The sequence below is a fragment of the Melopsittacus undulatus genome, chromosome 7 (assembly GCF_012275295.1).
Source record: "Melopsittacus undulatus isolate bMelUnd1 chromosome 7, bMelUnd1.mat.Z, whole genome shotgun sequence".
Taxonomy (NCBI): Eukaryota; Metazoa; Chordata; class Aves; order Psittaciformes; family Psittaculidae; genus Melopsittacus; species Melopsittacus undulatus.
The window spans coordinates 24,166,039-24,182,918 of record NC_047533.1 but is presented as its reverse complement, the minus strand read 5'-3'; the positions used below and the strand labels follow the sequence as shown (position 1 = coordinate 24,182,918).

Below are 16,880 nucleotides of genomic sequence, written 5' to 3'. Positions count from 1 at the left end.
ACTGTCACTTACATCATTGTTTACTTTTGTCATCATACATAGTCATTTACCTTGTGTTTGATGCTTTCTTGCATGTTCGGATACAGTTGCAAGAGGCAATCTGTTTACATGCGTCATTTCTTCAGAGGTGCTGGGGTACAGCATGAAGTGTGTCCATGTGTTCTGGGGACCATAAGACTGAGGTAACTAGCTTCTAGTGGAAGCTGGTTGGGGATTGCATTGTGTCTTGAAAACTCTACTAGCTACTGGAAAAGAAGGTTGTGAGGCAGAGGAAGGCAGTGAGAATTCAACTGATACCAGTTCTTGCCCCTCTTTGAATTTCTGGCGCAGCTTCACTACCCCTCTCCAGAGGTGTGTGGTACCTGCCTGGGAAGTGGTCTGAAAAGGCCAGTGTGAATTTTGAATTATGGTGCAGTTCACAGGGTAATGAGAGGGGCACATTTTGAGATGACCGAAACCAGACCAAGGGAAACCTCTGGGTTTCGTCCCTGAAAAGTCTTACGTGAGAGAGATTAATTTACCCTTTAAGAACATTATGCTTAGGTTGGTAACTTTTGCTTAATGCAGCCATAGCAATAAACTCATGGTTTTAGCCCACCCATGGCTTGCACTGGCAGTTGACCAGATCAGAAGAATATATATTTATTTCTCTGAAAAAGTCCAATTTAGAATTACATTAATCATTCCCATGAATGGATTAATAGTTACTATTTATTTTCATTGTCTCTGCTAGTAAAAAAATTTGTGGCTGCCTCATTTTGGAGATGAAAAATAGTAACTGGATTATTTTGACTTGTCCCCTGTGGATCCAGTTACATTTGCTTAAAACATTAGTATCTGATCTCTAGTTCACCCAGTATGTCAGAGATACAGGTATGGTGGTTGATGACCGAGTTGATTTTGTTCTTTTAGAGGTATTGTCAGAAGCTGGCCCAGGACATTTTGCTTGCTGTTGCAGTTAGCTGCACAGTTGTGGGCTTTAGTAACGCTTTTATTCGTAAACCTGAACAACTGCAGTTTCATGCTCAACAACATTTATCACATGAATACACATCACAGTGCACTTTAGTCCAGAGGTTCATAGGAAAGTGCGTATCAGTTCTCACAGCTTAATATCTCCTTTCAAGTCAAACTGTTTGACTTGTTATTCCAAGGTACAGGAGATAATAAAATGTTCTTCTTCCCTTTTTTTACGTAGAAAAATTTATCTTCTGTGTAGAGTAGGTGGGTAAAGGGAATTTCACCAGAAACAAATACCATCATAGGACTTCCTCCTGTGTGCACAGTTACTTTCTGGTTTCGAACAAAATGCTTGGTGTGTATGACTGGAGTGACTCATGAGGTGCTTTTCCATAGTTGTCTGATCTGCATTGTCCTCTGTAGAATGCAAATAGTGACAGATCTCACTGAGAGGGGGCTTGTGTCCTCTTTTTAAAATGAAACACAGATTCACCACATGGTTTTTGCCTTAAAACGTTTTCTTCTTTTTCTTTTGTGAAAAAAAATAATGGTTAAAAGCAAGATAAGGGTAGAGAAAAGGCAGCAGGTAAAGAATATTAATGGCTTCCTCTGAGAGATGAACAAGCAAAAGGTGCACTGCTTTTCTTGTCTGGAAGGGTTGCAGGCTGAAAACTGTAGGTCAGCAGGAAAGCCATTGTTGCTTATCAGGTTATTGTAGAATTTTATTGAAGGCTTCCCCTTTGAATCTGAAGTGAAGAATCCAAATCTGGGTTTAGATTTTTCTTCAGTCATCTTAAATGCATAGTAGCCTTTAATCTTGACTTTATCAATGTAGTATGCTGAGAAGGAGAACAAAAAACCAAACATTAATAAAACACTGTATCACCTGCAAACTTTCTGGTAGTGGGGTCAGATTTCAAATTGTTAATCTATTGATTAAAAAAGTGTAATTGCATCTAAAAATACTTACATTTACTGCTTTTAATAATTCCCAGCTGTCTTAAGTAGAAACAGTAAATCACCGTTTTGGGGAATTTTCTGGATCTACTCTCTAAAAGCTGGATTTGAACAGGGCAAGAGCCTGGGAGCTTGCTTGTCTGGGGAAAGCCAGATGCTGTTCTTTATGGAACCCAGCAGAACCTGCAATGACTCAAGGGGAGCAGCTGCTCATCTGTGCCATGAGAGGAGCTTTCTGAAAATTCACACCCTGCTCCAAAACTCGGTACACAAGTGCATGTCAGACTGCTGCACCTGAGTGCTGGGTGAAAATAATGACACCAAATAGCAGTCCTTGGTGAGTAAACATCTCTCCAGTTCATGGGAAGTAGAGAGCACAGTCAGGGATGTGACCCAGATTAAGCAAGAACATTGTAAATTGGGGGATCATTTTGTGAGTGCTATGAAGTTTCAGAGTATTAAATGAGAGTACTATGATGAAGAGTCCTTTAAACAACCTTTAATAACTTACTTCCTCTAATAACCTACTGTTCTTTAGTTTGCAATGTGAAATGAGCATGGAAAATATATCAGCAGATGCTCATTAGTCCTACACTAATTGAGAAAGATCTAAGCACCAGAGAAACAACAAGAAATGTTCTGTTTCTTGTTGGTGTCAGAAAGTAATCTGAAGCCATGCTTAGCTATGAGTATGATCTGTCTCATTTTTTACACAGCTAGCTCCTAGAGAGGAGAATCCAGGATACATAGACTATATATGAGTAGGGACAGGTGCCACAGAAGAGCTTTTAGAGGCCCCACATCCTGATCAGGGAAGTTGCTAGTGCTTATCAATAGGGAATAGCTAGTGCAAGGGTATACTGTGTGTCTCATTTTGGCTGTGTGGTTCAAGTACTGAGGCCTTTCTGTATCCTGTGGCTCACTGCTTTCCTTTTAATGTTTGGTTGGAGGAAGTGGGAGGGATGAGGTCCCTGCAGCATTCCTCATACAATGAGCAATTGCTGAAGATCATTGCCTTGAAAATTTTGTCCTCTATCTCCACAACTGTTATCAATTTTTCTCTAAAGTGAAGAAGTGTATTTCTGTAGGTGCCCAGGAGAAAGCAAGCAGTGGAACAGCAGAGTTTGACTCTCCCCTCAACAGCAGCTCCCTCAAAATCTGGTGACCTCCTGTATTTATTTATGTCCCTCCAAGTCTCTTTGGACTTGCTTCCCTGTCCAACAGCTCAAGTTCAGGAAGCAATTAAGGAGGCTTCCACCTTTCTTTTTAGAGCAGAAATTAGAATTATCTCTTGGGAGTTATGGTCTGATGTGCCACCTTCTACTAACTTCTGAGTAACTACCCTGCTCTATATGCAAGTCCCCATGGATTCTCACACGATTTAAACAGGATACAGCTGTGGCTGTATTTCACATAAAGAGCTTGATTCCATTGCTTCGTGTTGTATCTGCTGAGTGTGACTGTGGAACCGGCCCCTGGGGGCTGAATGCCAGTGGCCAGTTTCTACAACTCAACCAGAGCTGCTTGCTCTGTCTGGGGCAAGTCTTAGGTGCTTGCTTAAGGAACGTCTGTGTCTGTGCCACAGAAATGGCTCTGGGGAACTTGAATTTATCATATACTCACCTTTTAAAACCTCTTGTACATATTTTCCCAAGTAATAATTTCGAAGTTCATCATTGTCTAAGGACTGGTCATCTATTCCGTTTGCCGTGATGTAAATATCGATGTCGCCATAGGTGTTTTTAATCCACCTGAGAACTTTGCGTAGTCCCCAAGGCACCACTGCCAGACGAGAAGGGGAGCTCAGGCAGTTGATATCCTGCAGAAACTGAATGTCACGATCAGATTCATACTGGCTTCCATTCTGAGGTTCATGAGCCACAAAATTGGTGGTGAAATGATTCAGGGCATAGAAGTCAGCTGCACCTTTGATGAGCTGCTTTTCCTTGCTTGTGAAAGATGGCAACAAAGAGTATGAAAGGCCATTTCTGTTTTTAAAGCTGATGTATTCCTTCATAGTAGCTGGATAGTCCCCAGTTTTAAATATGGGATTGGCAAACCAGCCTATTTCAAACTGAAGAAACCTGTTGGCAGCTTTTGAATGGGATTCAGAGTAGGGGTTGGCAGGCTCAGCCCAGTCTGAATGCAGGGACAGGGACACTTTGCCATACTGAAACGACCGGTACTGCTCATCATATATTCTCCAGGCCATGGCATGTGCTATTAATAAATTGTGTGCTGCTTGGTATGTATCATTGCTGCTCCTGTTGTAGACATCACTTAGCCGGTTAGGCTCATTTATTGTAATCCAGAGTTTAACCAAATCACCAAGTTCCTGAAAACACAGAGCTGCATAGTCTTGAAAAGCATAGGCAGTAGACTGGTTCAACCATCCTCCTGTCTGCAGCAATGGACCTGGCAGGCCCAGGTAGGCGTGAGTTGGATAATACAAGGTGACCATGGATTGAATGTTGAGTTTCAGTACTTCGCTAATCACGCATCTGTAATACCTAAGAACTTGCCTGTTGACCACTGACAAATCTCCATTGGGTAAAATGAGTGACCAGTCAAGTGCAAATCTATAATGGGTGACTTTCATTTTTTCCAGGAGGTCAAGTTGCTTTTTAATACTGACAAAATCTGTGCACTGCGCTCGTCGTGTTTTTAGCTTCACCCCCTTAACTTTGTGCAGGAGCCCATCTCCTGTGACGTTCCAGAGGTACAGGCTGGAATCACAGAACTGCGGTGAGGAAGCCACAGACTCTGCCTGTGAAAACAGCAATGTTACAACAGGATTTAATTAAATAAATGCCTGCTTGTAGTCTGCATTTCTGCCTGTGATTGGTTATGGGATTAGTGCTGGATGTCAGAAGGTCCAGCTCAGATGCCCAGAGGTAATGAGAATAACCAGCTTTCCTATATCACTTTTGTCTGTGCTAGTGGTTGTCTTACCTGTTCTGTTCCTTCATCTCCTGAAAACATCACAATTGCACTCTCTTTTCCATTCCTCACCACCAGCCTATATGACATGTATTTTCACACAGGTATATCTCCCTAATCGAGCCCACTCTGTGGTCATGCAGACAGCAGCTGGCAGGAGAGCAGGGTGGTAAGAACAAGCACCAGGGGATATACAAGACAGGCATGGATTATTTTGGCACTGCAAGTGAGATCAACCCTGTGAAACTGTGGCATAGTTTTCCCTGGTCTTACTTCGGCCTACATAAATATCTGACATAAACAGCTTGTAGCATTTGGTCATCATATCTTTATTGTCTCCTACTAGTTAACAAAGTTCTGTGTAGCACATGATTATTTTTTTTTAATTCCAGTGTGCTCATGTTGGTTATCTTTGTGGTGTAAATCATCTTAAAGAATGGCTGTTACCCACTTGTGTAAGCAGCACCCAGAGCCAGGTTCAACCCAGGAATTTGTTTCTGCCTTGTCCATTAGCTTTAGACAAGACCTTGAGCCTGCAGGTATCTCTGCTGCCACCAACATAACCACCTTGTCCCTGCCCTGTGCCACCCTCTCCATCACGCTGTCGTAGGCATTCCTATGGCCACGCTGCAGCTGGATTGGGAAACTCCCCTGGTTGAAAAATAAGCCAGGAGCAATTGCTTGGGGTCAGTTTCTTGGTCTGAAACTTCCTGATCTGATCTGCCACATGGAGATGCAAACAGAGGGAAGGTGAGGGAGGGCCAGCCTTGGGAGGGCTCCTGCAGAGTTCTTCTGCTGCAGGAGCACCCAGCACTCTGTGCCTAGCTCACCCCAAAGCCTGTGAAATACGTACAATTGAATCTATGCAATTATGGCTGGGCTTAACTCGTGTTTGCAGTGTGCACTGAGATTCCTGAACACCAGGGGCCGTGCACAGTCATTTGTTCACACAGTAAAGCTGTTGATCGTTCTGCCTCCAGCAGTTTTCCCAGTATTTTACACTTACCTTGAGAACAGACTCGGTGATACCCCAGGAGAAGTCACATGAGAACTGTGCTTGCAGGCTTGGGGTAGACTCCCTTGGGAAGAAGCCATTTTCTTGTATGATTTGTTTATAATGAAGTGCAGATGACTTGGGAATCCTTTCCTTTTTTTCACTTTTGAAATCCACATAAAACAATCCACGCCTGATGTTGTAAGCATGTTGCCATTCAAAGCCATCAAGGAGTGACCAGGCTGTGTAACCAAACACGTCTATTTTATCGTACTTAATAGCTGTGTAAGAGAAAGTAACATTCATGAGTCATATTTAGTAACACATATAAGGGATATTTATGAGTTAGGTCTATTCACCTTGAAAATCTTGAGGGTTTTCTCAATGCTCATAGGATTATTGGTGTGTCATAACTCATTGCAAAACCGTGACAGACATTACATATCTTAGTCTTTCTTAATTAAAAAACCCATGTGCATCTCTAGTTCCTTAAGAAATTACTATGGGATGTTGTATTTCTGCTCTGAGTAAACGGGAAACTTTACACCGCATCTGGATGTTAAGCTGTATTTGATGATTTGCAAGTAATATGTACCAATGACATTAGAGAATCATGATTAAAAGTGAAGGGTGCAAAAATTGATGTAGTTTTTGGCTTTGAAGCTAAAACTCTCTACTTTTATTTGAAAGATGTCTGCTGCTCTAACAACTCAGAGTGTCTGTTCAGCTTCTAAACTGAAAAATGTGTCAGTAGGGACATGTAATGACTTTAGAAGAAGCTGGGCTCACCAACCCAGAGACTGCAGTGCTTGATTTATTCACAGATCGGTGCAGCGCATGTGTGTTTTTTCAGGCAATTTTAATGTCCTTCCACCTTCAAACGAGTATAATCTTTCACATACAATATATGAGAAACATGAGAAATGACTGTTTTCTTGGATGTGGAACCCAGTTCTCCAGGAAGGGCAACAGAACTTCCAAAGCAGCTTCTTGCTGGACACCAACTAATAACAACATTCGTTACCTACTTACAGTGTGTGCCAGCTGGCAGCCTGGAAGAAAAAGTCCAAACTCCATGGTCAGTCATGTTAGCTGCCTGTCGCCAGCTTTAATCTAGGAAATACCACAGTGTAACTCCTCATGTTAACCTTATAAGGGCTGGAATACCAAGGGCAAAGCAATGACCAAGTGGGCTTACTGAGGATTTTGACGCAGACAGCGCTATTTCACCTGTAGTTCACCAAGAGTAAGCCAAGGAATAAAGATGAAGTACTCTGATTTCAAACTCTATTCTTGTCCAGCATTGTTTTGCCTTATTTTCTCAGAATACTTCACAAGGAGCTGAAGGTAGTAGAGGTCAGGATTTAATTAAGCTCCTGTGTCACCAGGGATGATGTCCACAAAAGGATATCTCAAGGCATTTCTGTGTCTGCTATAGGGGAAGCCTTGGAGTCCTTCTGCAAAAGTAATAGTTGCAGTATTGACAGGCATGTACATGCCACTAAGAATCTATGGGTTTAATTGCATTCCTATATCATAACTGAGGTCAGTTCATTGCAGTGGTGATATTATACATCACACATTTTAATGACTCGCAATGCTGTGAATTACGGACACAGTGCAAAGTTTACAGCATCTTCCTTGAACACACAGAATACAACTCCTTATAGCCTGTTACATGGTATCCTAACAGCCACCGTCCCATTGCAATTTAGCCTATATAAATGATGTTTTGAAGTTAACGTGATCTAATTGATTTGTTGCAAACAGAAAATTTATAACTGACTTCTCTATAAGAAAAAATATGGAAATACATTGCAAATATTGTTCCTGATCAGACAAATTGAAGTTTGCTTCATAAAAAAGTGTCAAAAGTTAAGAGAGAATCCTGTAGTCTATGGCAGACGGTGAAGTATCTGCATATGTAAAAATGTAGGTAACGATTCTTGAGAAGTAGTTGACGGTTGAACCAAGTATTTCAGAAGTGTGAATCCACAGATGGTTATTACAGCCAGGTCTGCTGTGGAGGATTCAAAACAGAACACACTACGGATTTTCTTATGTACATGCCTGGACATCTACTTGTTCCATACCTCCAGCCAGGCCTGCATCTAGACTTTGCTGCTGGGTCACTGCACTGTCTAAAATATCATAAACCAAACACTGGAATGTAACCTCCTCAAAATCTGGAAAAGGCAGGACATCCAGTTGCGCTATGCGAAGCTTACAATTTGAACCAACTTTAGGATAATCTTCATTTGGTGCTTAACTACATTTGTTGGTGATACAGTACTTCCTGACTTGGTGTCAAAGTAAGCCATTACTTGTGTTTTTTCTTTTCTGAGGATAAGAATGGTTTCTGCAAAGGGATCTGAGCCACCTCATCCCAGCAGTGTGGCATCAGCAGTGGGGCAGCCTGCTGGGAGGATGCTTATTGGGACCGGCACCCATCCCTCTCCCATAACCACTAAACTGAGGGAGGGAAAGGAATCCTGGTTTTGCAGAGGCTTTAGGCACCAACAGCATTTATATTTACTAGAAAATTTAATCTTTTGCCTTCAGAGGGCACACCTGTACACTGGATTTATGAAGGGCAAATACCAAGATTAAAAATGTGTTACTAGAACTCCAGAAGAGTGGTTAACCTTCTCCTGCTGATTTCCTTCATGCACTTTACATTGGAGTAGGACCCCAGTGTGGCAACGACTGTCTGTAGTCACAGTCTCATTTCCCTGCTGTCAATGTTTGCACATGCACAAAGGCTTTATGGTTGGGCTGTCAGCACTGAAAAGTGATATCCAATAACTTTGTTTTCATTAATTCATTTCATTCTGACTCAGTTTTGTACTTATTAGTTTTAAAATCCAAGACAGATGTTGGACTTTAGCTTTCTGGAACAGGGAGTATGTTTTTTTTCTGTGTTTGTGTATCTCACACCAGGAGATCCTGATCCATGATTTGTACTCCTGCAGTATAAGTAATTAATAATTAACTTAATTGCCATTGTCTATTAAAAAAATAAATAATTACAGATCTAAATATCAAATTATCTTTAAGAGCTCTCCAAAAATCCAACAACTAACTAACTTGTGTACAAACCTTGTAAAACCTTATTAATGAAGTTTTTCATCATATAGATGGCTGTGGTGTCATCTGTTTTCACATGGCTGTCAGTAAACCAGCCATTCTCTGCAATCAGGATTCGAGGACTGTTGTATTCCAGTTTAATCCAGTTCAGTACTTCCCTCAAATTGAGTGACAAATTTTGTCCCATTTTTGGTAGAGTGTTTGGAGGTTTAAAGTTATTAGGACCGAAGGAAAATGCAAAGAAGTCAGCTGTTCCCTTTATGTAGTTCTTTTCATTCTCAGTAAAGCGTGGCAAAAACGAGAATTCACTTTTCAGTTCTTCTGGATAATCACCGTCCCCATGAATAGGTTTAGCAAACCATCCGAGAACTCTGTCCATAGACTCTTGACATTTAGCAATGTCCAAAGCATCTTCTGATTTGTTAGGTTCAATCCAGTGGGATCCTAGTACAATGGACATCATCCCCTTCTGGTATGGTTGAAAGTGGGTTTTGTAGTTGTGCCAAACTTTTGCATGAGCCTGATGAGAGAAAAAAAACTCATTAAACTGTAACTCTCTGATAGATGCCTGTGTATGCTGGCAGGCAGACAGGCAGGGAGCTGCATCTGATTCACTGCAGACTGCTGTGGAAATATTAACAGCTAAGGCATGCTAATTACCCTGCACAGCTGTAATGGGCAATTACTGTGATGCTGCAAGATACGTCAACATGATGCAATGCTCAGTGTCTCATGTGTGCTGTTCCTATGACACACGAGGGCTCTGGCTTTTTGCCTTTTAGCATGGGTCTAAATTTCATGAGATGTCCCAGCAGGGCTGTGAACAGCTGTTACACAAACACTTTGGAAACAAACAGTTGTTAATGGTGGGATTTGAACTCTGTGATATAGACAATCCCATCCAGGTCTGTCTTTGTCAAACAGTGATTGCTGATACAGTTAAAACCTTAAACCATTTTTACAACTGTTCCATAAATTATGCATCTCAAATGATGTTTCCTTTGTCAGCGTTGGCTCTGTTCTATTCACTGCTCTGTGCTATGGGCATTACGTGGATTTACTCCGATCAAACCACGTCCAGCCCATCCCTCTTCTTAGGATAATCATATGAAATGTCAAGTTTCACAGATCTGTGTGAGAATTCTGATCCAGGATTTTAGTGCATTTCTTCTCTGAAGCTGCTATAATAATTCTGACAGTACATGAAAAAGCACAGAATGAAGCTTATTAAGTAGAGACCAACAACATTTTGGTTTTAAAAGGAAATCTGGCAGCAGTATCTCATAAGATCTATTTGGTATGGCCTATTTTAGTACTCAGAGTCAGCCAAATACTGACTGCAGTAGGGCGGGCAGACAGAAGTTTTGCTATTCATGTTAGTGACAATGAAAACATACCTTGTATAACATCTCACTTCCAATTTTCTGATTATCATCATGTTTTAGAAAGCTTAATATTGTCACACACCAGAATTACCTTCAAGTGTCATGTTGTTAATTACTTAAATACAAGACTACAGCAGTCAAAATTTACACATAAAAAGGAACACCTGGGATACTGAGGAACCACTAGCATTGTCAAAGTCCCACTGGAAAAGGGGAGAGCTATGGTGTCAGAGGAGAGTGATTCTGGATCACAGCATCAATCTTGCCAGGGGTCTGACACAGGGAAGGGGAACTGACCTCTCCTGGTTAAGGAGTTGTTAAGTAACTCAGGGTTTACCTTATTCCTGAAGTGTGGCTTTATACTCTTCAGCTGGACAGAAAGTAACTGTTTGCACCCAGAAGAAACATTGAGAGGCATTGTGAAACACTCAGAGTGCCGAGTTAGGCTGCCATCATTACCAAGCCAAACAGCATTGCTTACCTTTGACAATAATTTGAGTTAATTTATCTAGAAACGTACAGTGTTGACAGTTTAAAACAACAGAAAACCTGATGTCAGGTAGATATTTGGCTAACCTGGGGAGTACCAAAGAATTACAGTTAGTGAAATTTTGTGTATCTGTTGTTTACAGTTTCTAAGGTCATGCTCGTAACATTTGTTCAAGGTCTGTCTTTGAAAATACTGATAAGGCAACATTAACCTTTGAAATGCAGGTTCTGCAGCTGAAAAGGGAACTCAGCAAAATTGTACTCATGAGGCAAACTGCAAGATACAGTCAAAATATTACAAAATTGATTTATTTCTTATCAGTCCCATCAGAAAATTCAAGTGGCCAGTGCCATCTCCGGTTACCCTCACTGTCCTCTCCCAGAGGTCCTCCAGCCTGGGGTGGCTGCTGGAGCCAGGCCTGCTTTGTTCTCTGCCTGTAGTGATTTCCTACCTGGTTGGTATTTCTTCCCCCTCAGACACAGGCTACTAACAGCACTGTTGAATCACAGGTACGTGGCTGCATTGGCTTAACAAGAAAAACCCCGCTGAAGGCAGCTGTATCATGTACAGTGCCAAGCAGCATGACAGTAGCACCAGGTAAATTTTAGTAATCACACATTTCTAGGCAAAGTGAAGAGAGAGGACTTTGCCAAAATCTAACTAATTAGAATGCAACACGGACATGTAAAAGACAATCAGGGACAACTCACTGTATTTCATAGAATCATAGAATAGTTAGGGTTGGAAAGGATCTTAAGATCATCAAGTACCAACCCCCCTGCCATGGGCAGGGACACCTTACACTAAACCTTATCACCCAAGGCTTCATTCAACCTGGCCTTGAACACTGCCAGAGATGGAGCATTCACAACCTCCCTGGGCAACCCATTCCAGTACCTCACCACCCTAACAGTAAAGAATTTCTTCCTTATATCCAGTCTAAACCTCTGCTGTTTAAGTTTCACTACAGTCCCTATTGCATAGTCCCTCACCAGCATGCCTGTAGGCCCCCTTCAGATTTGTAGGCATCTTCAGGAGGTAGATAAGGAGAAAGTAAAGTTACTGTTAAAAATATTGTCTGCAGTACAGAATACAGCCACAATTCTGCAGGAGTAGATACCAAGTACAAATAAATACAAGTAATATGAGTCAAGATAGGATCCTCATACACAAACTCACCTGTGTCACTAATGTCTCTTAGTACTGAGGGTTAACTCTACTGAAAAGAAATTGTCACTCTACAGTAAGGGTTTTTACAGACATAGTAGAGACAAAAGCACATGCTTGACTAGAATTCTGTTTTGAGTTACAGAATCTGTAAAGCAGCTTAACATTCTCAGATAGAAAGTGTCTGCTAAGTGCAAACTATTGTTGATAGAACCAACTGATTAATATAACTTCTTTTGTAAGACCACATATGAAACAAACATCAACTTAAAGGCTGTATCATGCATCAAATTGGCTATTTTAAGTAAATCTTGACTAATCTTTTTTCAGTTAGAGTTTAATCCCTAATCTTTCACTTTCATTGTTCGATCAAGGACAAATGTCAAGGCTAAGTACACAGTGAAAGCAGGATCAATATTGTGTGTTTATTCTAGATACGTATGACATTAATTTCAGCATATTTTCCTGGTATCAATATAAAAATTATTGCATAGACTTGAAAGTCAGAGAGTGGTAAATTGGTTACTATTAACCCAGTAAAAAGGTTAGATAAGTAAATTTAATAAGATTAAGGCAACAGTATTGTTCTCTTGTTGAAATATTCTTATACTCCTTCAAACTCTGATCCTGCGATTTAATCATGTATTAAGAGCTTACTACTGAAAAGACCAATATTTTCCAATTCTTAAGATGTGTTAAAGTCAAGCAATTTTCCTTGAATATCTCAGCAATAAGCACACAAAACAATGTCTGGGGTATATGGAGTTATTTGAGTGTGCTGGAGAGCAAGAACATTTAGGAAAACTAGAATTATGAAAATGCTCATAAAATGATTCTGGCTTTGTTTTTAATTGTTTTGGTCTTTAAACCATGAAGAGCCAGAATACAGAGTCTGAACAGATGGTGTTAAATTTTTTAAAAGGCGGGCAGGTGTATGTGGCTTATTTGGAAAGCATATTTCAGTTCAAGGCCCTGTTGATCTGTGGTAAAGATGACATGTAGTCAGTAGAGCTGAGGCCCTTATTTTGGAAACTGACTTTGAATGTCAATCCCTGTGAAGGAAGCAAGGGCTCTGGTGATGTAGGCAACTAAATTTCTAAGAGGGTGTTTTGAAAGTCTGCCTTTAACTTAGGATTTACTAAGAAACTTTTTGTGTGTTGTCTTGCGTTTGGGTTATGTTTTAAATGATAATTTCCAAGAAATGTAAAAAAGATAACGTGAAAACAAGAAATCATATAAACAAAAATGCATGAATTGGTGCTGAATTTTACACCACTGAAGGCTACTACTACTTTCTGAAAAATCTCCCAGCAAAGACTTCTACAGGCATAGACAATTCTGCCTAGGAATTTGATGGAGATAGATTTCCCTCCTCCTGTAAGAAATATGGGCATTGGTGTAGCTTCATCTAGATCCTGAAGAAAGGAGGCCTCTTTGGAGGCTGGGGAGAAAGTGTCTGGTTGGATATAGAGATTAATATTACTCCCCATTCATTCAGCAGATACTGGTTTTTAGTAAGAATCAATCATAGGACTTCTATGGGACATGCTCATCCAAAGATCCCAAAGGCAGCAGTGTCCACAAAGAGATCCTGGCATAGTGACAGCTACTGAAGAGCTGGGAGTAATGCAGCTGGGCACAGAGATGAACCTGACCTGTGACAGATCTATATAGAGGCATCGTGTTTGAAAGGGAATTTATCACCTTTTCCCAGTATTTGATATGAAAGTGTGTCCACAAGGAAAACTTTTAGGGAGATCTTATTCTGTCAGTTTTCCTCTGGGCTTTTCTGACAGATGGAAAAGAGTGTGAATGATCTTTAGCAGGGGTCAGAAGAGGAGCCCCGTTCTGCCTGTTTTGTAGCAAAGGAAGAACTGCCTGGAAGGTACTGATACAGAGGATGAAAAGAAGACACCTTGGTCTCCAGTTTGTGATCTTTATAAACCTCGACCTAAGCATAAAAGAACATAACTAGATTGAGAGAAAATGGTAATAATGTATCAAGCATGTATCTCATTTAGTTACAGCCACAGTGATTCATCTGCTTTGTATTTTCTTGCTTCTTGTCAGTTTTATTTACTGTTAAATCAAAGAAACCAATCTAACTTTCCTGTGTGCAGTTTTTTCTTCTCTGCCTCAGGAGCAAGTTCATAGTTTTCATATCTTCTTTGATGTGTCTTTCAAATGTTGCACAGAAAGTTACATGCTATCATTCTTTTCCCATTTTGCTTTCATGAAGTACAGTCTCCTTTAATGGAGAAAGGAGACACACTTTTGATGGCCACTCTCCATCTGGTGTGAGGTTCCACATGCTTCCCGTGTCACTGGTAATGATCATACAGGTAAATGGAGATTTGTCTAGGTGAACCCCTTAGCAAATTATAACTGATAAGCATCAGGCTTCAGAATTCATTTCCATGCAAGCAGTGTAAGTAAAATGATCAGTAACAATTATTACCCTCTATGTATGGCCAGCATACAGAGTACTGGGCAAATGAGTTTTTTAAATTGAAATTTGAGTTCTTCTTCTGTGGACTGTTTCCTCTGCATGGGTCTCCTGAGCACCCTGCTTGCAGCCTTCGCTTCTGTAGTCACTAGCTGCTCTGTCAAACAGCTAGCTGCTCTGTCAAACAGACACCAGATAGTGACTGCTCCGTAAAGTACTTTGAGCATGACAGATGGAAAAATATGGTGTGGTGCCATTGTTAATTCTTACCTTAAACTGCTGTTATTGGAAATTGTTTTAAATTATAGCAGGAGAAAATAGGAATATAAGCTCTTATGCCTAGGAACTAGCTACTCTGTAGAATGAACTCTATAATCTATCAGAGAAGATGCTCTAATGCTGCAATGCTGTAACACTGTTGAGAATACCAGGAACAAAGTCTGTGCTTTTCCCATAAAAAAAGAAGACTCACTTCAGGCTTTCCTTTCTGTCCTTATCAAAGAAAGAGTACCATGAGTTTACGACTCAATGCTACAGCTGTTGAAGCTACTGATCATGGGATTAAGCCTTCAGGATGTGTAATTCTGTAGAAGACAGATGATCAATAAGACTCAAAAATTAAAACACTAAAACCATCATGGAAATAATATAATTTTGAAACTCTTAAATACAGAAGAGGACATCTGTTTACCTCCAAACCCAACAACTACAGACCTGGCTAGTTTAGCAATAAGCATTTTGCAGTATGATCTTACTAAGCTAGAATTAATCATGCTTATAGATGATCTTAAGATCCTTTCCAACTCTAACTATTCTATGATTCTATATGTACTCTGTTGCAATTAGAATGGATCCAATATGCAATAAATCTAATTTTAAACTAATAGAATAGTAATTTCAGTGTAGCAAAATGAATGGTCATGTCAATGTGTTTCACTAAGTAGAAAGAATAAAGTAGGAGGATCATGCTCTTTAACAGCCAGATTGTGTAGGCAAAACTTAATAAAATGATACATGGGCATTTCAAAGCAAGTAATTGCAGAGTCAGCTGTTATGACAACAACAATGAAATCAACATGAAGATTAAAAAAGACTGCCATAGCTAAGGGTTATTTCTTGTTGTTTTCACGGTCCTTGATACTTATTTTAAACACTGGTCACACAATTGATTGCTCCCATCATTTCCCATGGTGGTGCACGATCAGTTGGTAAAATGTTACTATACTGTACCTTGATCAAATTGTGTCCTACAGAGTAGACGGTTGCTATTTTCCCTTTCTCTCCAGGAGCATGAATACCTGTGCCATACCCATGCCAAGCAACTAAATAAGGATTGTGGATTGTAATCCAATACTTAACACGATCCCCAAAGGTCTGGAAGCAAAAGGTGGCGTAGTCATTGAAGATATCAATTACTGATTCATTTTTCCATCCCCCGTATTTTTCCTGCAGCATTAAGGGCAGGTCCCAGTGGTATAGCGTAACCACAGGGTCAATGTTTCTGTAGAGCAGAGAGTCAATAAGGGTGTTATAATACTGGAGTCCTTTTTCATTGGGAGCTGCTACCACTCCAGTGGGAAAAAGCCTTGACCATGAAATTGAAAACTGGTAAAAAGTAACACCCAAAAAATCCAGAGCAGACAAGTCTTTGTCCAACAAGGTGTAACTGTCACTGGAGGCATCTGTGCTGTTAGCAGCCCTGAACTCTGAGTGGATGAAGTGGTCCCAGATGGAGGAGCCTTTCCCGTCCTTCCTCCAGCTGCCTTCAACCTGAAAAGACCCTGTTCCAACACCCCAGAGAAACTCTCTGGGGAAAGTGTCGTACAAAAACATCTGTGTTTCACTCACAGGGCTGAAGTTGGGGTCCTTTTTCCACACAGATCTTCCCTCTCCAGAAAGCCCAGTAACTATCCTTATGAAAACTAATGTCCAAAAAGCAATGAATCTCTCCAGTCGCTGACTGCTCATTGTGCTGGTTTATAGTGCCAATGTTAAAAGTGAGATTTCTTGTAGTGCTGCTGAAGAAACCCCATTCGTTTGCTGGAGTCCCCAACGTGCAGACTGTCTTCATTTGCCACGAACTGGCAGAGTGTCTTATCAAAGCTTCACTAAAAGCCTGTGATTGTAACAGCCCTGTCAATGATTAGCCTGAACTGTGAGACCTAGAATAGGTCAGAGAATGGCGTAATTTTTAGGGAGGTGGCCTCTGTATGCACACTGAGACACCTATCTGGCTTCTTACTGCAGGAAAATAGGTTGCCTGAACAATATAAACTCTAGTAACTAATTTAGCATTATTTTAAGCTCATTTGTTCAGGTGGGAGAATATAGGTGACAAGCTATCACATCTTTATTCATCATGCAGCTGTATTTTGAGGAAATATGGCACAAATATAATTCAGACAACATAGTCTCCAGTTAAGAGGTGATTTATCCCAGCTGTGTAACCGGGTG

The 16,880-nt window shown here is 40.6% G+C and overlaps 1 protein-coding gene across 1 annotated transcript; it reads right to left on the bottom strand.

The window, feature by feature from the left end:
* Nucleotides 1-1,423: 1,423 nt before the first annotated feature.
* Nucleotides 1,424-16,497, bottom strand: KLB (klotho beta). Its single transcript, XM_005149187.3, has 6 exons — nt 16,430-16,497; nt 15,657-16,398; nt 8,951-9,458; nt 5,864-6,132; nt 3,541-4,684; nt 1,424-1,799 (listed from the first exon to the last, which is right to left on the bottom strand). Exons 1-6 carry the CDS (start codon nt 16,495-16,497, stop codon nt 1,450-1,452), a joined length of 3,081 nt encoding a protein of 1,026 aa, XP_005149244.2. The 3' UTR covers nt 1,424-1,449.
* Between the last annotated feature and the right edge of the window lie 383 nt (nt 16,498-16,880).